The following is a 23,430-nucleotide window of genomic DNA, read 5'->3' as shown; positions in this document are numbered from 1 at the left end:
CTATAAACTTGGGACCTAGACCCACCCTTTCTAAAACTTCAAACATGTACGGCCATTCTATGGAGTCAACGGCCATTGAGGTATCAAGAGACAACAACGCGGCATCCTCCTCAATGTGCCATCTACGGGCCATCCCATTATGTAGGCGCCTTAGATTGAAGGCTGTATTTCTTCCAGGCATAAACCCAGACTGATCTGAGTGGACTAATGTTGTGATAACCTCCCCCAGCCGGTTGGCGAGGACTTTCGCTAAGACCTTCGCCTCAACGTTAATCAGTGAAATTGGCCTATAGGAGCCACTGAGGTCTGCCGGTTTGCCTGGTTTGTGAACACCATTATTGTAGCTGACCTCTGATCTACTGGTAACCGTCCGACCTCCAAACTCTCCTCATACATGCCCTTCAGATGCGTTATCGTTCGAGAGGCAGTAGCTTTTAGTAATTCAACCGGGATGCCATTGGGTCCCATCGCCTTCCTCGATTTGATCTGCCCTTTAGCTTTACCAATTTCCTTATCCGAGAGATCCCCATTTAGGGCCTCTCCATACGCATCTGAGAGGGTCGGAACGTCACTATCTCGGAGGAGCTGGCACGAGTCCTCAGCCGTGTAAAGCGTAGAGGCGGAATATACCTGTTCTAGGTGGGCAGCGAATTCCTCCGCTATTTCCCGAGGATGTGTCACGGAGCCCCCTCCCGACGTTGTCAATGCATGTACCCATCTGGATCCCTGTTCTCGCCGCTCTAACCAAGCCAGTGTCCTGCCCGCCCTGTCTCCCATCTCACATATTCTATGCTGAGTGTGGCAGTACATAGCTATCATATGTTCTCCGGTCTTAATCAGATACTCATCCTGTTTCAACTGAGGCCTATGGGCGATATCTGGCGAGGGATTCCGTGCATGTTCCTGCTCTAGGTCAAGCAGGGCCGCCTCCGCCTGCACCAGGAGCTCACGTTTCTTAGCGATGTATCCCATCTTCAAAGATAAGGCCTGCCTTTTTAGGACTACCTTGTATGCTTCCCATATTGTCTGAGCGGATGTGACCGAACCCACATTTTCGGCAAAGTAATTCTCCGTTTGTGTACGAAGTTCCTCTCTAATGTCTGGGACGCGCAAGAGCCACGGGTTAAGAATGATGGTGGTGCGTGCCTGTCTCTCCCAGTGTGTGTACTCCACCCAGACTGGGGAGTGGTCAGATATGCCCCTCGGTAGAACCTTGTAATTGATAAAATTCCCTACCGCTGACAAATGTGTGAGGAAGTAATCAATACGTGACAAGCTTTGGTCCATGTTAGAGAAAAAGGTGAAGAGCTTATCTGTGGGCTGGAGTGCCCGACCCGCATCCACCAATCCCAATGCCTCCGTAAAGTCGGCCATTAGGATATTAGATTTCGCCTTTGACCTCGGTGGGTGGCGGTCAACTGTGTCAACTAACGTCATATTATAATCGCCTCCAATAATCAATGTGCCTTCCTGTAGTCCCGTCAGCTTTCCACCCAGGTCCTCCAAAGCTAGTTTACCCAGAGCAGGCGGCAGGTAGACTGAAATTATGTTGAGGTCCCTACCATCCCATTGGGCCTCCACTCCTGCGAACCTCCCTGCCACATCCACCCATACCTTATGTACAATGAGGGGCACGGACCTCTTTACCAGAATTGCCGTCCCCCTTGACCCAAAGGTGTAATCAGCATGGACCAAGAGTTTATACCCCCATCTCGTGAGGGCCTTTGTCTTCTGCCCCGCCAGGTGTGTCTCCTGTAGCAGTACCACATCAGGAGAGTGCCTTTTTAAATACTGTTGCACTATCCCTCTCTTAATCTTGTGTCCCATCCCATTGACATTCCACGTCATTACAGAAAGTGTCCTATCTTTATCCCCCTCCCCATTCCAGGTCACAAAAGGAGCATCAATTAAACGGATCAGTGAGGTCGGCGAGTGAAATGTAAACATCCTGTCTAGTATCGTACGTCCCAGCTGCACAGTTAAACATTGAACCATCAAACACCCCCCTCCCCCCAATCCCAACCCTCCCCCTTCCCTGCCCGTGGGTTTAAAACTACCTACTCTCAAACATGGCTGAGTGCCTCGCACCCCCCTGAAATGCAAAAAATGCACAGGGTGATCTAGCCCCCTCCCCGCTTGTACACAAACGTAACTCTTAGTTCAGCCATCCACTTGTGAATATTGTACCACTCCCATTCAGGTCACAGCTATAAACCCATTAGTCTATTTTATTACAATGTGTCCCCTTGTCAAGAAGTCCCGCCCTAATGGGTAGTTCCACCCCTCCCCCATACCCCCTACTTGCGCTTCCATTCGGGCATGAACTCTCCCTTTAAGCAGCTCCGGCTGGTCAGTCCTTCTCCTCTAGCTGGCACTCTTCTTCTACCGATCCATCGTTCACCGTCTCCTTCCGGGGACCTCTGTGCTGACCAAGTCTGTCCGCTCTGTCTCGTCTCTGGCTCCCCACCATGCTCCAGCCTTCCATCCATTCCCACACTGCTTCTGGGGAGTCAAAAAACCACGACTTGCCGTCCGACTTCACACTAAGCCTCGCCGGAAAGAGCATAGCATACTTTTCCCGATCTCCTAGTTCCCTCTTCACCACCTGAAAACTGCGACGTTGGGCCTGAACCTTGGCTGTGAAATCCGGGAAGAAGGCCACTTCATAGTTCTCTATCTTCAGGGAGCTCGCAGTCTGCAGGATAGCATCCCTGTCCCGGTAGTTGAACACCCTAGCAATAAGGGGCCTAGGAGGTGCTTTTGGTTTTGGTCTGCCCCCCGGTACCCTATGGGCTTTTTCAATAGAAAAATAGCTGGACAGAGTCTTACGTTTTAGGTGCTTTGTAATCAGGTCTTCCACATAGAGGTCTGCTGACGGGACGCGCTCGCCAATTATACCACTTAGTATCCGGTCAGGACATACCAACCATCTCCAGCCTACAAGACAGGTTTTTCTGCAATATGCAGGGTTTCTCATTAGACCACGTAAGAGTTAATTATTGACTTTAGTTTCCTAGAGAAACCATTAGGAAGATATAATGATAAACCCTCAAACTAGAATAAAACTTTTGGAAGGATCACCATCTTAATATAATTTAGATGGATTGTCATTGTCAGTGGTAGATTTTGCTGCATGGCAAGTATCTTATTGACTTTTCTTCATTTAGCTTAGTAGGTTGATTTAAACATATCATTTGGATCTTTAGAAATTATCACACAGAGATATATAGCCTGATGCTAGCTTTTTCTTGCTAGGCCATAGCAGAGAACCACCATTGCCATTGTTCTGTTACCGCATGGTGGCCTAGTCCATACTCAAAGCGAAATTAATCAGATATTTGCTGACTATTCTATAGAACTCTACCTAGCGCAGCAGAAGGTGAGCGGTTAAGAGATGTAATCCTTCAGAGGTCAGGCTAGATTAAATTGCTGGCTCACCAAGTCACTAACTGCAGCCCAGTTCAGGAAAGCAGTAAAAGAGATGGCCAGAGGGAAAGCACCTGGCCCGAAGGCCTACCTGTATAATTGTATGCAGCCTGTTTAGATTTCTTAACCCCAAATCTCTTTAGGATGTACTTAACTGCCTTTCGGCAAGTGATGTTGCACATAAAACTTAGGAGAAATAGTGTTCTTCCTCGACCCCAGAAAAGACCCAATAAATAAGACAATATCCCAGCCACTATTAATTGTAAACATCAAAAAAATTCCTTAGTTCATTAGCAAAAAGATTATCAAACCATTTACTTCAGCAACTACCTTACTTTTTACACACTAATCAGGACCTAATACATCGATCAACATAAGCAAGCTCATCTAGGTGCTCACCTGTTGCGGCGGTCATAGTGCTTCATATAGAGAAAACATTTGACACTTGTATTGAAAGTTCCTGCTTCAGGTGCTTAAAAATGCAGGTCCATGTCCCATCTTTCTGCATTGGGTAACCTTACTGCAGACAGATCCCAGCGCTAGAGCTTTCCATGAATATGTAATCTCCCAACACCACAAGATTGGGACATAACAAATTTATGAATGTGTTACCCCATATTTTTGCATTGATGTTGGAATAATTTGCTAGCATGTTGTACCTCAAGGGTGTGCACAGGTATAAAGGTGGGAAATGAGACAAGGATGATACTGTCATTTGCAGATCGCACACTGCTGTTCTTAGATGATCTGCAGTCTGAGGCAGTAATAACAGCTGTGAGGGAATTTGGCAAGCTCTCCCAGCTGAAGTTGCGTTGAACAAAATCACACTTATTCATATTTCACCCTACATTTAACAAGTGCTCCTTCCATCCTGCAAAGTAATAGGATGAGAGTTGGTTACATTCTGCTACTTGGGGTTAAGAGTATATCGTGAAGATTCAGATATCATAGACTGGAATGTAATCGCAGTAGTAGTGACACTGAGGGGTATTGCAGCATGTTTATAAGTTGTTGCCACTATCTGGGAGGGTTGTAGTATCTAAGATGGAAAACATCCTTTACAACGCGGTGTTTACACCGCGGGGCCTTTACGACGGAGCCATCACAACGCAAGTCATTACTACGACTTGCGCTGGATGGCGCTCTTGCTCTAGGAATAGTTTAATTTTCTATTCCAACACCCTCCCTACTGTTACGTGGGCTGGAGTTGGAATAGAAAATTAAAATAATCCACAATCCAGCGCCCTCCAACGCAAGTCGTTGTAACGACTTGCGTTGTTATAACTGCGTTGTAATGGTAGCGCGGTGTAAACACCGCGTCATAATGACATACATCCATCTAAGATCTTGGTTTTGCATCAGACAATGTATCATTTCACCACTCAACCTGTGCCATTGCCAAAATTGTTATTGTTCAGTTAGCTGTTGGAGCTCGTTCCTGAATTTACCCATATATTGATTGTTTATAAGGAGATAAATATGCAGACATAAATATCAAACAGTCCTATTTGCAAAATGGTGCTCTTTTACTAAGAACTGAAATTGTAATTGATATATTGATATGCCAATGAAGTTTGTTTACCTGTTTTTAAGATGGTAAGACCAAACCTCTTGAGGGTTATGCCAAGTAATGAAAAATGTTCTAGCTAACGTAATGGAAAGTTTCATTTCTATTAAGGACTCGGCGGTGAGCATAATGCCTTCTCTCTTCACTTTATTTAACAGCAGCCAATATTAACAAAACACAACTACGTTTCCCATGAACCCTTGGGAAAACTGTAGTACAAAGAAAATGTCCAATCAGGAAATAGTCCTGTAACCTCCAATCAGGGACATTCCAGCCCCAACATAGGCCGTCTTCACTGGCCCTATATCCTCTTTCATTGCGCGAAGTTATACGTTGGATCACTTTCATGAGTCTTGTTTATTTGCATCAGATCCTGCAAGGACAAAGGGACATCGTCACTCACCGAACAAGCATTCATCAAAGCCTGTGGACGAAAAGCAGTGAGACAGATTTTCATGAAATCGCATCAAACCATTGCCCCAAACAATTCAGAAGTCAAACTGTATTACTTACTCTAATATGGGGCTGGTAATCTACATGTAAAATCTCTAGGGTGGGATAATCCTCGCCTCCGAGTCCTTAATAGTATTGAAACTTTCTGTTACGTTAGCTAGGAAATCTTTCATTCTAGGACTGGACTGGAGGCGAGGATTATGCTAGTTTAAAGCTTGCTCACCACAAGGTGAGCCATATCTAGCTCTGGCTTGACGTAGAAGATCTTAAAGGTGGAGTCCGAGGACCAGTCAGCTGCGTTGAGGATATCCTCCAAACAAGTACCCAAGCCATATGCCTTAGAGGCCATTGCCCCTCGTGCTGATTGGGCTCCAAAGTCCTTAAGGCTAATGCCTGCCTCCTGCATAACCCACCTGGCTATGGTGGGGGAAGAAACTGCCTTAAAAGGCTTGCTTAACGCGATAAGGAGTTTTCGCTTTCCTGGAGGTCGGAACTCCTCCATCATTTCCTCATTTCCTTTCAAGCAATGGACCACACACAGCTTAGAGGAGTCCGGGAACTCCGGGTATGTGATTACTCTTGTGTGACACTTTGTCCTTCTATGTAGAGTAAAAGTCACTCCATTAGGGGTGAATATCCTGCCCGTGATATCCAGAGCTCTGACGTCAGAGACGCGGCAGCAGGAAATGAGGCAGAGCAGCATGGCTAGCTTAGCTGACCGCTCATTCTTTGACAGAAAACGGTTAGGCTGCCAAGATGAGAACAAGTTGAGAACCTGATTCACATCCCAACGGGCTGATTAATGAGGCTCCGGGGGCAGAGACAGTGTATGTTACCCAACCGCTGTGTTAAGCGGCACATGACCCGCTAAAATGGCTGACCGAAAGGTATTTATTGACTTGTAAGCCAGACAACTAGAGGCTAGATGTGCCAGAAAATTCAGGATGTGAACTACACCTGCGTCCAAGGGATTGTGACTCCGTCGCACCCACCAACGGGACCATCTGCCCCAAGCGGACCTGTATCGTTTGACCATGCTGTCTGCCCAATCCTTGGACATAAACGCTTCAGAATTTTCCGAAAGGCCTGGGAGCTCCCATAAACCTCCTGTAATCCTCCATGCCATGAGTCACAACGAGTTCCCCTGAAGCCGTGGATGGGGACTTGATCAGGGGTCAGTAGGAGAATTGGAAACCGGGGGAGTAGGATTGGAGAATCCCAGGAAAGTTTCAGAAGTACCGGAAACCAAACTTGAGATCGCCAAAAGGGGGGTGACTATTACAACCTCCGCTCGCTGCCTCCTGATCTGAGCCGTCACCCTTGTGATCATTGTGAAGGGGGGAAAAGCATACACCTCTTGACTTCAGTCCTGGAAAAAGGCATCCGTGGCCACTGCCAACGGGTCCGGTCTACAGCTGAAAAACTGTAGGAGTTGACGATCCAGTCTCGAGGCAATCAGGTCCACCAAAAAAGGACTCCAACGGTCGTTGAACTGCAGAAAGACCTCTGGGTCCAGCTTTCAGAGACTGGAGTTCCGGAAGATGCGGCATTGGCAATCCGCCACTTGGTTCTACCGACCGGGTAAGTACTCCGTCGTGACCGATTTAAAAAAAACAGAAGAGGGACCCTGAAGACCTAAATTGGATAAAGGCATGGGGAGCAACCCACCAGGGAGAAATGAATATAGAGCAACATGAAAGGGGTGTCCCCAATAATTAGAACGGACAAAAAAAGTTCTAACAATAAGACCAACCAAAGGACATACACCCACAGAACAGCTATTTACTTTATTTATTTTTCATAGTAATTCAAACTCATTGTCATATTTTAATAATCATAAGAGAAATTAATTTAAGTCATATATTTACATGTAAACTTTCAAATAATTTAAGTTTTATACATAAAAAGAGAAAGACGCACCAGCCCCGGTACACATTAAACAATATGTAAGCATGACACACTATTCAATCACTCCATCAGTCAACTCAAAACTCACACATATTCAATCACTCCATCAGTCAACTCAAAACTCTCACACACCACATGCATTCAAACTCAAACAAAAAAGTGTTTCTTCAAACATGAGGGAAAGCTCCTAATCTGAGCCGTCACCCTTGTGATCATTGTGAAGGGGGAAAAGCATACACCTCTTGACTCCAGTCCTGGAAGAAGGCATCCGTGGCCACTGCCAACGGGTCCGGTCTACAGCTGAAAAACTGTGGGAGTTGACGATCCAGTCTCGAGGCATTCAGGTCCACCAAAAAAGGACACCAACGGTCGTTCAACTACAGAAAGACTTCTGGGTCCAGCTTTCAGAGACTGGAGTTCCGGAAGATGAGGGATTGGCAATCCGCCACTTGGTTCTACCGACCGGGTAAGTACTCCGTCATGACCGACACTTGGCGGTCCAGGCCATATTGCAAAAAACTGGCAACTAAGTCCAAGAGGGCTTTGGATCTTGTGTCCCCTAAATGGTTGATATAACGGACTGCAGATATGTTGTCCATCTGTAGGAGAACAGAGGGCTGGATGGAGTCTCTGGTCCAACAACGGATGGCGAAAGAGCCTGCTAGGAGTTCTAAGCAGTTGATATGTAACCTTCGTTCTTCTAGAGACCACAACCGTCCTGTAGAAAACTCGCCATATCTGGCTCCCCAGCCTACTCTGCTGGCGTCGGATTCTATCACCAAGCCTGGTGCAGACCCGAAGATTGCCCAGCAGTTCCAGGCTTCCATGTGCTCCGGCCACCACCTAATCTCTTCCTGGGCCTCTTCGGACAGAACAACCTTGTGGGAGTAAGGACAGCCTCTGCGCAAGCACACTGCTTTGAGGCGTAGCAGCGCTTGATAGTGGAGGGGCCCCGGGAAAAAGGCCTGGATCGAGGCGGAGAGGAGACCCACTGTTGGGGCCAATTGTGTGAGTGACACCTGATGTTTGGAGAGGGACCGTCTCCATTCTTGCCAAATCTTTGAGACCTTTCTGGTTGGTAGACTGAGAGTGGAGGCTATTACAAAGCCTAGAAACGTAAGAGACTGGGAAGGCGTGAGAATCAACTTTGTCTCGTTCTCTACAAACCCCAAGCTTTGAAGTAGATCCACCACCACTCGGAGGTGGCGCAGAAGTTGGTTAGGGCACAAATCCATTAGGAGCAGTTTGTCCAAGTAAACAATCATTCGTATACCCGAGCTCTCAGGAACTCCACCGCTGGCCTGAGGACTTTGGTGAAGCACCAAGGATCCGAGGATAAGCCGAAAGGAAGAGCGGCTAACTCGTATGTCTGATGCCACCAGGTGAACAGGAGAAACCGCTGATGGGGAGGAAAGACCGGAATAACTAGGTAGGTGTCTTTTAAGTCCAACCGTACCATCCAGTCTGAAGGATGCAGTACATCTCTGAGGAAATGAATTCCTTCCATTTTGTAGTGGCAGTAAACCAGCCACTTATTGAATTCGCTGAGTTTGATTACAGGTTGCTTGCCCCCATCCGTCTTATCTACCAAAAAGATGTTGCTGATGAACCCCCGGGGTGGAGGGAGCAATAGCACCTTGACCAGGAGGGATGTGACCTCGGCATCTACCTAGGAGGCCTCCTGTTGAGAAAACTGGATGGGACGGGGTCTACACCAATGAGAGTGTTTGTCAACATAGTCTATATAAAAACCCTGAACCATCTGCAGCACCCATGAGTCTCCTGTGATGAAAGTCCAGGCCTGGAAAAAATTCCCCAGCCTCCCCCTACCTTTAAGCGGAAAGAAGGGCGTACACGCACCGGGACTGGTGGAGGATGGTGCTCCTCTGTTTCCTCTGCCCTTGCCACGCCGGCCTCTTGTGGGATAGAAGTTCCCAAACCGGGACTGGTCCTGGTATTGACCCTCCCTGGAGCACTGACCCTTCTGCGGGGGTAAGGGGGGGTGTTGGTTGTAAGAGAGGCCCTTACTTCGACCGGCCCCGCGGAAAACCCAGTGGAATACCTTTTTAATAGATGATTGCGCCTTATCAAGGGAGGTAAAGTTATTAACAAATGTACCTAGCTCCTTCACAAGTGGCTCTCCAAAGAGCCCTCCTTGTGCTACTGCCCCTGCCTGTGAATTAGCGAGGTCCCCAGTTGGCGTTGCCCAAAAATACAATGGCCCTTTGTGCCCACCCCGAAAGGGTCTCTAGGAAGATCAGGTAACCTGATAGCTTGGTCTCCTCAGCCATGTCAAACATTTTTATGAGGGGCCCCAAAATGTCCAGAAGCTTGTACTGGCACGTTCGCCAGGACCTCTCAATTCATTTTTTCGTGTCCTTCATACATTTCTGTAGGAAAGTGGCCATACGTATATCAGTTTCTGGGATAAGGGCCACCTTACCCTCCAGGGACGACCGGGGACACTCAGCTTGAAGGCAGTTACGCGCCTCTTTCTCTAAAGGCATCCGAATATGCATTGCCACATAGCTGGCTACTTTGTTGGCCGGGGCCCAATCTGATGAGCGAGGGTGGATGATCTTATTGGGAACAAACATGTCAGAGACATCTTGAGAGGGTCGGGAAGGAATCCACTGTCTGGAAGGACCGGGTTTTGTGTCAGCGTCCCTCATGTCATTGGTGGGAATAGCGTCATCTTGGGTTGGCAAACCGTCACCTGCAGGTGGCAAGGTTGGTTGTGTTCCTAGAAAAGCCTGCTTGAGCCTATCATAGGTGCTCAAATTCACCCCTGTATCAAGGGTGCGTTTGGTTGGGGTGGGGTGAGGTGAGGGTGGGGGGGTAGGGAGAGCGGTCTGATGTTGGGGGAATCCCTGGGGGGAGGGGGCTGTAGGAAGGGCAGACAGTCTTGCCAAAGGTCAATTTTGCGGGTTAATCTCTCCTCCAGTAGAAACATAGCTTCCCCCACCACTCTTTATATTGAAGCTTCTACTGCGTCATAGAACTAGTCGTTCTAAGTGAGATCTGCTAGGGTGTTTTACCCTCCCTAGGAGTACTCCTCATAGTCCATCTCCATTAAACCCTTGGACGGGATGAGGTTTGATAAAAGGGGACTGGGTGTCAGACCGGGAAGCCTTTTTAGAAGGCGTTACCTTATGGGGGCTGGGTGACAGCCTGAATTGTGGTGCGAGGATCTTGCTGATTCACGGGTCTAAGCCCTGGGGCACAGAAAAAGCCTGGTGTAATTAGCGCTCTAGTAGAAAGTCCGGCCTGGGTATCGTCCCCAATAGGCGTCAGAAGCCTGGTTTATACAGACCCACAACCAGGCGTTTTTTTTGTCACATTAATACAGACTCTGCTGTCGGTAAATAATTGTGCTCTAAGCAGCAGGCCGTAGAAAAGTACGATCTGCATAAATAGCTTGAGGCTGCACGATCAGTTACAACCACAGAGGCGTCTCCTCCCTCAGGCCGGAATGCTCGAAGGACTACGGCACGCCGCACAATCCCCTCAGTAATTAAAACATGTGCGCCAGATCCCGCTGCCTCCAATGCCCCTTGGCGGCGAGAGGTCTGCGTCGAGCCACACCAGGTGAAAGCCATGTAGGAGCAGAAAACGTTTCTGTGGTCTTAAAACTAATTGCGCAAGCACTTCACAGAAGTAAGGAACGCGTGGCAAAGCTGCTTCAACAAAATTAAAACAATTACAAGGGGATAAAGAAACCATGAAGTAACGTGCCAGAGCCGCGATAACAAACGTGCATACTCACATACAAAAAATACCATAAGTAACAGTTTAAGCGACCCGGGGAAGAAGCTAGCTTTGCAGACACAACATATATTACACGCTGAGACATTAGAAACGCTGCGTAATATAGACTACAAGACATACTTGCAACGGCAACATACAGAGGCAGACCGCTCTGGGGCGCTGCTTGCCCGCATCATACGAGATAAGCCGGACCCCCCAGTTATTACCCGGATACGTGACCCAGGGGGCAACTTAGTGGACACACAATGTGGCATTAACCGGGCGTTTTACGATCATTTACAGGCCCTGTATGCCCGACCCGTACCGGAAGACCCTGCCCTTCTAACTGATTTCATACGGGACCTCCCCTTTCCCCAACTGACGGCAGAGGTACGTGAATCTATAACTGGCCCTATCACCCAACACGAAATACGCGCCGCGATCAAACACCTGAATAGAAACAAAACCCCGGGCATGGATGGACTCCCGGTGGAGTTCTACTCCACTTATGCCGACATTCTAGTGCAGGTCCTGGAACGAATTTATAAGGAGGCCTTCGAGAAAGGTCACTTGCCACACTCGACCATGCAGGCTATGGTGATATCTATCCCTAAGCCGGATAGGGACGCTCTGGAGCTCGCGAACTACAGACCGTTGTCCATGTTGGCTACGGAATACAAAATCCTTAGTAAAGCCATTGCCCTCCGAATTCAGCCCCACCTGAACACACTTATACACTGCGACCAATGCGGGTTTCTCCCAGGACGTAGCACTTCTCTCAACACGAGACGCCTGCACGCTGTCATGACGGCGACGCCGGCTATGCTGGCGCGAGCGGGTTGTGTCGCGTTGGATCTAAAGCAGGCATTCGACTCGCTCTCTTAGCCCTTTATGTTTGAGGCCCTGCGCCGATTCGGGTTCCCGGACCCACTGATACGATGGATTACGCTGCTATATACCGGTCCCACTGCTAGGGCGAGCACGGGACGCCATGTGTCGGACGAATACCCAGTTCACCGGGGCACCAGGCTGGGTGGCCCCCTGTCCCCACTGTTATTCGTGCTGGCATTGGAACCATTAGCAATTGCCCTACGCCAACATACGGAGGAGAGAGGGATACTGGTGGCGGGTTCGGACCATCTTCTCTCAATATACGCAGACGATATGCTGCTGTATCTCCGGGATCTGGAAGCCGACCACACAACTCTATACGACACCTTCCGCCGATTCGAGACGGCCTCGGGGCTGGCTATCAACCCGGACCAATCGACGGGATTTTACTTCCATGAGGGACCCCACCCGCTCTCTCTGCCATTTGGCGATTATACAATCCAGGTGGCCCAAATAAGCTTTAAATACCTGGGAATACACGTATACCGGAAGCCGGAGGACCAACTAGAGGGCAATATTTCTAGGGCCATAACTGGCCTCCGAGGTAGTATCGGTTTCTGGACCTCGCTCCCCTTGTCGGTCATAGGCCGCGTCGCAATAGCAAAGATGGTCATGCTACCACGCCTGCTATACTACTTTGTGAATCTGCCCATGTGCGTACCGCGCCGTACCTTCGAGTCCCTGAAAACCCTACTGATTACCCTGATATGGGGGCCGGGTAGACGGCGGGTTGGCCTGCGGAAACTACAACTCAGTACCTCACAGGGAGGACTGGGGGCTCCTGATTTCCAAGGCTACTTCTATGCAAGCCAACTTCAATGGTATCTTACTGGCTGGCGGGGAGGAACCTCCAGGAGATAGGATGGACGGCGGGCCGTCTAGACCGAGGGGAATTACACACTTTACTGCTACCCAAAAGTAGAATTCCGCGGGAGTGTCATCCACTGCTCCGCGTGGCCCTCCTATGCTGGAAGAAGGCTCTGGCCTATACGTCCGCCGCACTGCCATACGCGGACAACATACCACTGCTTGGCATCCCGACACCACAGGGAAGACTCACTAGACACGCCCTTAGGGACTGGACGGCGAGTGGAATTGAAGGGGTGGGCAGCTTCTTTGGGGACGGCCTACTACTAGATCACCGTACTTTCGTGCAGGTGACCGGGGCATCGGACAGACACTACCTACTACACGCCACGATCTCTCACTACATTAGGACGACATGGGCGCCCCAACGCACCCGCCCACAGCAACACGAACTAGTACACCTAATACACTACATGGGGACTGGTGGACACCTGGTTCGATGGCTTTATACCGGGATCAGGGCCCAGGCTGCGATTTCCCTTGACGCCCTAAGAGAGCTCTGGTCCCGAGATACTGGGGAGGTACTCACGGACACAACCTGGCAGGTGGCTCTGGAACACCCAAGGAGAGTCTCCAGAAATGCTAGATTTAAATACATTCAGGCCTTGATCCTCCATAGGGCATACCTTACTCCGAAGAGGATACATAAAATGTTCCCCAATGCCTCCCATCAATGCCCGAGATGTAGAACGGACGAGGCGGACTTCCTCCATATGCTCTGGTCGTGCCCGAGACTGCGGAGGTATTGGAGTGAGGTGTGCCAGACGCTACGAGAGGTGACCCAGATTCAAGTGAAGGATAGTGCACTGTATTGCCTGATAGGAGCCAGGCCTCGCCCTAAGAAGTTGAAGCCAAAACTGAAATTTATAGACTTGGCCCTACTCATAGCGGTCCGGAAAATCGCAATGCAGTGGAAATCCCCGGGAGCGCCTAGGGTGGAGCAATGGCGAACGGAAGTAGTGAAATGGGGTAGAGCAGAGAGCGCTGCCCTTAGAAAGGAGGAAGAAGGGGGGAGGAGGAAAATCCCGGTGGCACTGGACTGGGATACTATGCTTCTAGCAATGGAAGATATTGATCAGCCCCAGTCCCAGGCCACTTAAGCGTACTGAGCCCCGGAGGACTTCTGATAGCATGAGGAAGGCACTGAGATGTGTGGGGGTTGGGCGGAGAATGAATCACTGCAAATCCTGGTAGAGACGGGACAGCGCTGGGGAGCGCGGATCAAAGGGACAGAAGGACTGAAGCACCAAAGTTGGATGGGTGGGGGGAGGATGGTTGGGGAGGGTACAGGGAGGAGGGGAGTAATATCTCAGGAACACAGTATCTATATCGTGGAGTAGTGTGGCTCACTGGTTAGAGGCGGCAGACCCGAGAGCAGAGGACGGCCCGGGACCAGGGTTCGATTCCCGACGCGGCAGGTTTCTGGACCAGGGTCAGCGGACTCGATAATTCTCTCGCCTCGGTGCCCACTCTGATCAGCGATCACACTCGGCAACTCTGGGCACTAGCTTGCCTCATCTTCACTAACGGCCCCACCAGACCGCCGGGGATGCCTGGTCTCACCCTGGAGATACCCATTAAGGGACCATCTCTCAGGGAAGCCAGGAAGGGTTTCGCAGCGGTCGAAGCGCGGAGGTACCCCTTCGGGAGTGATTCCAGCGCTATATAAGCACATAATTAATTAATTAATTATAGCTGTTGAAAATGATGCTGAGCCCTGAAAGTAAATGCTTAAAGCTTTGAATTATCTGTAGGTTGGGAGAAACACGAAAACCGCGATGTATGTCATGCTTATGTTGAATGTCTAATATGCTGAACATGTACAATCGCGAATAAAGTTTTTTGAAAAAGAAAAAAAGTAACAGTTTAAGAAACCAGTAAATCAAGCAGATTCAAGAAAGGCACTTACCTTGGCTGCGCAGCAGCGAAGAAAGAGGATAAAGGCCCAGCGTAGACGGACAGTGTTTGGGTTTGAATGTCCCTAATTGGAGTCCACAGGACTGTTTCCTGATTAGACATTTTCTTTGTACAACAGTTTTCCCAAGGGTTCATGGGAAACGTAGTTGTGTTCTGTTAATATTGACTGCTGTTAAATAAAGTGAAGAGAGAAGGCATAATCCTCGCCTCTAGTCCTGACATAGAATTACCTTTGTTTTGGATTGATTTTTCCTATATTTTGATAACGATACAAAATGATTTAATTTGACTAAAAGTTTGGATTTCTGGTCAGGATTAGTAAATTGTTAGGGTAGAGCAGGATATTAATTGTTCTAGCTAGAAAGAAGAGATTTCTAAGTGATCTCAAGGACCTATGATTAGTACAAAGGATTAATTCTTTTTGAAGAAGTTCACCCTTTGAGGACCACTGGGAAACTATGATTATGAACGGGAATTTTGCCATGTAGAGCACCTTCCATGTGGTTCCCTTAATTTTAAAGAGGCTTAAAACATTCAGACGCTATATGATCCAAAATGCACCCGCGTGGGCAAGGTGGAAGTGATATCTTCATTGGTGAAGATTCTTAGAGAAAGGACCTTCTCGCTGCTGAAATATGATGATTGTTTTCTCTGAGGGTGTATTGATTGCAGCCAGCATTAATAGGAGGTTATCTTCAGGCTTCTTGTTCTGATGGACATTACGTTGTCTTCCATATGACAGTGGTCATTCAGTAGCTTCTTTGAATCTTAAAGTTGTAACTGAATTCTTTTCTGATGTACTTAATTGGTTTTGGAAACTGTTCAGAGTTTGAATGTGTCCAGAGCCACAATATTCTACTTTAAGAGAACACATTCCTTTAATGTTTTAGATAATTTATCAAGAGTTGGCGAACCCCAGGCAACAAGGCTTGAAAAGCTGAAATTGCAGTGCTAAGGGGACTTCAAATCCTCTGAGACTTCATGAGCATTCCGATTTAGCATTGATGGCTTTTCAAATGCACTTGGTCGTCACATGTACTTGGTCGTCACATGTATTTCCAGAGCAACAACAAGGGCCACTCATGCTTTCTTTAAGCATTAATGTCACGGTGTTGGCATTTTCCTTTCCCAGAGGCTTGAATCAGCCTTTTTAAATTGCGAAATTAAAGTTCCTGACCATTTGTGATGGAGCCAGAGCAGGTTAAAAGGATAGCAAATGTTTACTTTTGTGGTGATTCTTAGCCATTTCCTTATGCAGCTCATATCATACTCCAGTCTTTCGTGTATGAAATGTCATGACTTTGGAGTTAGTAGTGCATGGACAGAAACCAAGGTCTCCATTTTTCAAGTTTTTCAGCAGGTTGTTCTGATCCTGGCTTCTGTGCAGGCTAGTACCAACCATGTATGTAGGCAGGGAGAAGGACATCTTTTCACTTACCAACCTGGCTAATACTATTGCATTGATTTTAATTGTTCCCGTCGGGGAGGATAGAGAAGTTGAGACTTTTTCACAGGTGATTTCTCTTAAAATACCTAGTGTGTAGTTTACCCAATAAGGTTGTCTATTCCTAACAATGCAAGGGAAAGTAGTCTGATAATTGACCTTCTCCATGCTAATTGCTTGGTCTGTGATTGTTTACATCACCATATAGAGTTACTCATATTATGCTTTGTCTCTTTTCCCTCTTAGTGTTCCATGCCTTTCTGTATCACTGCATTTCATGTAACATGTGCATTTGACAACAATCTTGAAATGCGAACTATTTTAGCAGAGAATGATGAGGTGAAGTTCAAGTCCTTCTGCATCGATCACAGTAGTGGAACAACAAAACCAGAGGACTGTCGTCTCCCAAAACCGGCTGCTCATGCCTCCTTGCTAGAAACTGATCAACAAACTAAAGTGGACTTGGAAAAAGTAACATTGAGGAAACAAAAGCTCCAGCAGTTAGAGGAGGAATTCTACGAACTTGTCAAACCTTCGGAGGTGGCTGAGAACCTTGACTTAAAGGAGTTACTAGTTGATTTCATCTACCAGTACTGGAAGCTTAAAAGGAAGGCTAACTTTAACAAACCACTTATGTCACCTAAGACAGATGAGGTGGACAACTTAGCTCAACAAGAGCAGGATGTACTCTACCGACGTCTGAAACTCTTTACACACCTTAGGCAAGATCTAGAAAGAGTAAGTCCAACATTCTGTATGACTTCAACCAAGGTTATTGTTAAATCTATGCTTGCCACGTTTTTATTCTCCCAAAATTAAATGTACCTTCTGCGCAAATTTTAATAGCAGTTAGGTGACTGCCATATTCTTAATCAACTGCGTTTGAATTTGCTTATTGAATTAACTTTTATTTTCATTTGATTTCTGCATATTGGTATGCCTTAATCCTCTGAAGTATGTCATTCCAATAGACAATTTCACATGCATAACTCACACTAATTTGGAGGGTGTCATTTGTCTTGAGTTCATTGGGGCCCTGTTAGCTCACAGATGTAACTGTTAAACTTAATGGTGGTCTTTTGCCCTAAAGGCTTTCTAAACTTTCGAAAACATTTCTCTCTGTTGGTTCACACACCAACAAAAACTGACTTTTAACTGTCTCTGATGATTTACAGATTAACAAATATGCAGTAGGCTTGTTGGGATATTTATTTGTATGCACTTTCAAAGTTTTACTTCTTTACCCTTTACGTTATGGGCTGGGGATCTGCGGGATAATGAGTTCTGCAGCTGTGAACAATTGGCATGTATTTCAAACTCCAAGCAGAGCCAGTGCCCAATTTTACAATGATTTATTGAACTGGAGCCTCAACAGTTCATTTTTAAAAAAGCAGTTGGATCTGAATAGGACAGTATGATAATGTTTTGAGGAAGTTACAATACACATATAAATAACTTTCCCTTTTCCAGGACAGCCATGAAGTACAGAAAGGCCAGGTTGATGGATTTCGCGCAAACGTTTTCAGTTAACACACGTTTCTGAAGGAAGGAAGGATAGTTCACCTGTGCTGCAGGCTAACAAGAGTCTAGAAAGTAAAGTTCCCCACAGCAAGATGATATAGTCTAACCTCTTAAATGCGGAGAACAAGGATTTAATGCCCTACACATTTCGGGGAACATGAACATCTTGTCCTCTGCATACGCGCTGAAAATCCTTCTGGTACTTGCAACAAAACGTTTTTTCTGGTTTTGTAATCTTGGCCATGAGACCACAACCTGACGCCCCCAACAGTCTTTCTGCCCTGTGGGAGAGAGATTGTGTACCTTTTTTATCTGGAGAAGTCTGGAAACTCTGGGTGGCAGGAATGTTGTTGATCTCCGCAGATTCCTGGACTTTACTTAACAAAAATCTGAGAAAATCATGTGTTTTTTTTAGCCAAAGGTTGAGGTTTACAGAGCATTCTGGGTAATGAAATGCTGTGGGATCCATGCAAGTTAGACACTCGTCTGTATCAAGTTAAACAAAATGTTGTTAAATATTGGTTCTTTTCGTGCTTCCCTACATGGGACCCAACAAACTGAGTAGCTTCAGAATCCCTAACATGTGGGTAAAGGGGTGTATATTTGGCGTTGATACCTTTTTATGGAAAAATCAATAATAATAATGAATTTCCTCAGACATCAAAAAAAGGCCCAGTACTTGAGGGAAGGGGGAGTCTCCCCTGTTAAAGGATTAAAATTACTGTTCTTGCAGTGATATTTCTAGTAGAATAGACTTGAAATACCCAACAAAGATCTGTTTCCTTGCTACCTTCATTGTTCATACCTCTTGTTAATAAGCAATTTATTTAGCAACATATTCCAAGACGCAGAATTTATGAAGGATAAATACACTAAAGGCACAACAGTAGTACCACATGGTTCTTGGCAGTGCAAATCGCATATAACAAACCTGGATATAAATTACATTTAACCCTGCATCTGATACTACATAGATTTCTTATCTCCCTTTTAAAGTCAACATTGCCCATTTCCCTGGAAGACTGTAACCTGTGTTTGTAACCAGGCACCCCGGAATTCATTGTATGTATTATTTTATACTCCCTCCCTTCATAGACTTATTTTTTGGGAAAACGTGCATCAGTTCATATTTTAACTCCATGTTGTGACGGATGAGCAGGGAGCTATTAAGTGAAGTGAGAAACATGTTGATATAATGTGACTGTGTATTTTTCTCCCTTCTCCCAACACCATAGACTATGGCCCTTCAATCCACATGTTTTCTGCTTCCAATGACGAAAAAAAAGACCTACTTGTTCCCAGAAGTTTCTTAAATTGGGACAGAGTTTTATAGTACGAAATAATCTATTCTGCCCCCTCAGCCTCTGAGGCACAGATCAGTGCCCACCCAATGTAAAACAGTTTATTTAATTAGTGTGAATCCTTGCATAATGGTTACTACTTGAGGATATTGTAAGGTTTCCTGCTGTTCGGTATCATCATGATCCCCCAGATCTGACACCTGCTGAGAAGTCAGTTTGTTTAGATGTCCTTGGGTGATGGGAATCAGAGTTTTTGGATTTACAGACTCCTGGTTTGAACTTCAAAAAACACTTCATGTTTCAAAGATGTTCCGTATGTGATCACGGTGTGTATCCTCAACGCATGCCTAATTTGCAAGTCTCAGAATACCTCTACTTATTTTAGATTATACTCTTTTTGAAATTGTTAAATGTTTTTCAGGTAATTGAAACCCCTTAAATTTTCAGGATTCTCAACACTTCCCATTTTTCACATCCTTGCAGGTCCCTCAGTGCCTTCGATCCAGTATTTGTCGATAACGCTTTCTGGCCCGTCTAATCTACCATCATAATGTAATTTTCTGATAGCTACTTTCTATGACCCTACTACTAATTGATTATGTTGTGGTAAGTGGTCAATCGGAGCTGCCCAGCATAGAGCAGCTGGGTACCACTGATCTCTCAGAGCATATCTATTAAACCTAAGTGACAGTTCTTCTTGTGACGGTGATGGTTTATTACCTTCAAGTCTAATCTCTAATAGTACCTGTGTATATGAAGGTACGCAATACCACCATCATTAACACCATCAAAAACAGGATGTCGTCTGGATAAAACAGCATTCCGCCTTCCCATGATGATACTATCTAACACCTCTGACTGAAGCATCTCTCCTGACACTTAGGGGATATATACATATATATAGCCTTTTCCATTGCTTAATTGTAAAAGGATGAGTGCTGGTACCTTAAGCTCTGCTATTAAAAATCTGTCTACCAAATGTCAAGGCTGCGTAGTGTTGAATTTCTCTCTGGCCTCTTCAGTCCAGTACCAGACACCCACTACCCCTTTATCTCACTGTTGGCCGGTCCCTGCTTTCACCCTTTGTGCCTGCTTTTCTGTCTATCTCTTCCACCTCCTTTCCTGTTTTTGAGTTTTTCACTCGTGGTCAATATCTGCTGAGGAAAAATCCCCTATCCCCAAAAATTAGTACAGTGGACCCTTTCTTCTAGAAGGGCTGACATGTCTAACTATTTGACTGTGTTAAAGTCTTTACTGTATTTAGTTCAAAAACCACTGTATGCTCAGATAGTTTATTTTTATTCATACGACCATATAATCATACTTCAGTTGGGTTTAAATCCAATTTGGACTGGGTGTTCCTATAATGTTCTAAAGTTGATTCTGATGGATACTTCCAATCACAGATTCCTCTTGAATATCCGCTTGCACTAGACTGGATCCAGAAGGTTTTTTCAACATAACCCCTGTGCATCGATAGATGGTGCCAATGCGACTTTTTCTACTTTGCTGCACACCGGAGTTGATCCCTTTGGTCAACATAGGTGCCACCTATTAACACTGATGTCAGTTGCTTTTTTTCTTCACCTTCATATACAGATCTGTAGTTAGTTCCTCTTTTTTTCTCATCGGTTGACCAAGATTTACTCTCAAACGATTTTTGTAGTGTGTAAGGCAATCGTCACCTCCAAAGACTACAGGCTGTAAGGCTCCAAGGAACTGTCGCAAACAAACAAATAGATCTCCATGAGGTAAGCCTTTGGTGTATACTGGCGGGCCATGACTCCAAATCATGCGGGGAGTGTACCCTGATGTATTTATGTTATCAATTGTAGAACAATTGATAACATCCTCTAGGCCGTGTTTGCTGCCCCAGATTGCAGCCATCCGCTCCTACTGAGGAGATCGTGAACTAGACAGATGACCCCTCTCGGCGACTCCTACATAAGACCACGTACAGGAACCTATTCTGGTAACTGGACTCCGCTTACTGCCCATGCGCTCCTCTAATGATGCATACTATAACTTTACTGGCACCACCACGGAGCACGCATATCCGAGAGGCATTCTACATACGGTGGTATTATCATGGGACAGTTTTTTATAACTCCCTACTAAGGTAATCCTTTTCCGTTGTTTCAATCTCTCAATCCCACCGCATTGATGCAGGCATGGTAACTAAGGAGCATTTTCTAACCTATCACGGCTCTTCTATTATTCGTGGAACCATTTAATTGAACCTAGGGCAACCGACAACCTGAAATCTGGTGAGCCTTTTCCCCATAGTTTACTTTATCTGTTGTTCTTTCCTTCGGGCCAATTTTTAGTCACTTCTCACCCTCATTTCATATTATTTTTATTTCTACTTTCTGTATAGTTCCTCTGACTTTGATATATGCAAGTTGTTTATTGGTTTCTCTATCACTACATATTGACATCTCTTGTCTTACTTTCTAATTCTTGTACAAATTTCAGCTCTACCCTTTTGCTCCACCATTCAGAGTCCTGATGATGATCCCATATCTCTGATGGGATTAAAACATTGGCGAGGCCCATTAAAAATATTTTGTATCATGTTCTGACTGGCTTTTTCGTTCTTGTATATTTGATACACATTTTTATCACACGATTGTATCATTTATAAGGGAGTAACAAGCTGTTCTAGTCACTGGCACACACTGATCCACGTAGCAATACATTCCATTTGGATGCGTTATCAGTTATTCTTTACTTGTATATTAGAGACCACTTTTTTATACTAGCTATAATATCCTCTGTCCCTAGTGATTTATGGGTTTACCCATGTGTCAAGAAAACGACCTTTGTGCAATCGCAGGAGACGACCAAAAGGGGAAATTCCTTATTTATTTAATATTCCCTTGTAGTCGTCTCTCGAATCCGCCCCCACCCCCAGCCAGTTTCACCGCTCTTACCTACAGCGGCCGCCGCTGCTGCTAACTCTAAAACAATTCGAAAAATGCAAGCAATAATGCACCTGTATGCAGTTAATGAGTAATATGACAAAGAAAATACCTTAAAGCTGATGACGTCATCCCAGTTGGAGTACAAATAAAGAACGTGCGAGGGGTATTTACTGAGAATAAGAAATAAAAACAAGGGTTCAGCCTTAACGGCACTACTAAGACAATCTTATACAGTCTCTAATGCAAAAACCATTCTTGAGTATACGAAACAGGCATTCAATCACATAGACCAAGCCAAGAAAGTCACTAAGGTTACAAAAGATAGAGAAAATTACCAAATCGAAAACACATATCCATATTCAGCTTTCGACTACTACCTTAATAGATCCAATAGAAATACCAGTTACAGTCGCACTTGGGGGCGCTTCAACAGACAACGTAAATTTGTCAATTTTTCAAAGAGACCTCAGAAGATTCAGCAGATAGTTCTAACACTGCTGAGTTGATGAGTAGGTCTTCAAACCCCATAGGGAAACTTGATTGTTATTATTTTTTTATTTTTTTTAAGAAAAGGGCCATTTATGTCCACTCAACGGAGGCCGGGGGAGAACAAGGGGTCAAATATGGCTCTACAACACACCATTGACAGACAAACATAACAGAAATATTACCAATGGGGACCATTTCCACAAGATAGATCAATCCACAGACAGTGCCCATTTAATCTTCTCCTGAATTTTCTGAGTTAAGTAAAGGTTGATCATTTGTTCGCACCGAAAGACCCAATTTTCATAGAATTGAAGACTCAATTCTTTAGATTCTTTTGCAAATACACCTAAAGGCCTTTTTTTGAGTGGAGACCGTCCACTTCCATATTGGATATAACACGTTTAAGGCCTCCCTGGAGCATTCCCCCTACAGAGATTATTCCATTTGAAAGATTAGTGTTAAAAGATTGCAATTTTTTCAGCACAAAAGTATTTTTACTCCATACATATTTCTCCAGAATGCTCAGCACTCCCAAAGCTCAAAAGCGATACTTCATTGATTACTCCACCTGCTTACAAAGGTGGAGGAATCGTTTTGCAGGATAAAGTGGCTCATACATCTGAGATCCACCTCCATCTGTCCAATTTGAAATCCATATCAATGACTCAAAGAGAGAGCACTATTTTTTTTATTTTTATAAATCTGTTTTATTCAGTTTTTGAAAAGTACATCAACGTGGCCAATAACATGCATTATGTAAAATCCACCATGTAGTAAGCCCTCCATCCACATGAGGTAAACATTACAGTGAATCAGCGGTACATGCCACACATGTGCCTGGCATCATTGTATACACCAATACAAGCTGAGGTTCGTGCATTATGTATAGTCCGCAAGGAGAACCATCATCATGTGTTGAACACTTTACCCCCCTGTTCACTCTGTGCAGAAACTTGCAGATGGTACAGTTTGTGC

The 23,430-nt window shown here is 45.6% G+C and overlaps 1 protein-coding gene across 4 annotated transcripts in view; it reads left to right on the top strand.

Moving 5' to 3' along the window:
- Positions 1-23,430, top strand: part of JADE2 (jade family PHD finger 2) — an 874,388-nt gene that overhangs the window by 681,797 nt on the left and 169,161 nt on the right. For all 4 annotated transcript variants that reach the window (XM_078653277.1, XM_078653280.1, XM_078653278.1 and 1 more), the window contains one exon: positions 16,467-16,958. In XM_078653277.1, the coding sequence (XP_078509403.1) occupies positions 16,467-16,958 (492 nt within the window). The remainder of the gene's footprint in view (positions 1-16,466; positions 16,959-23,430) is intronic.

This window comes from Lissotriton helveticus, chromosome 7, assembly GCF_964261635.1.
Source record: "Lissotriton helveticus chromosome 7, aLisHel1.1, whole genome shotgun sequence".
Classification (NCBI taxonomy): Eukaryota; Metazoa; Chordata; class Amphibia; order Caudata; family Salamandridae; genus Lissotriton; species Lissotriton helveticus.
This window is presented reverse-complemented; position numbering and strand designations above follow the sequence as displayed.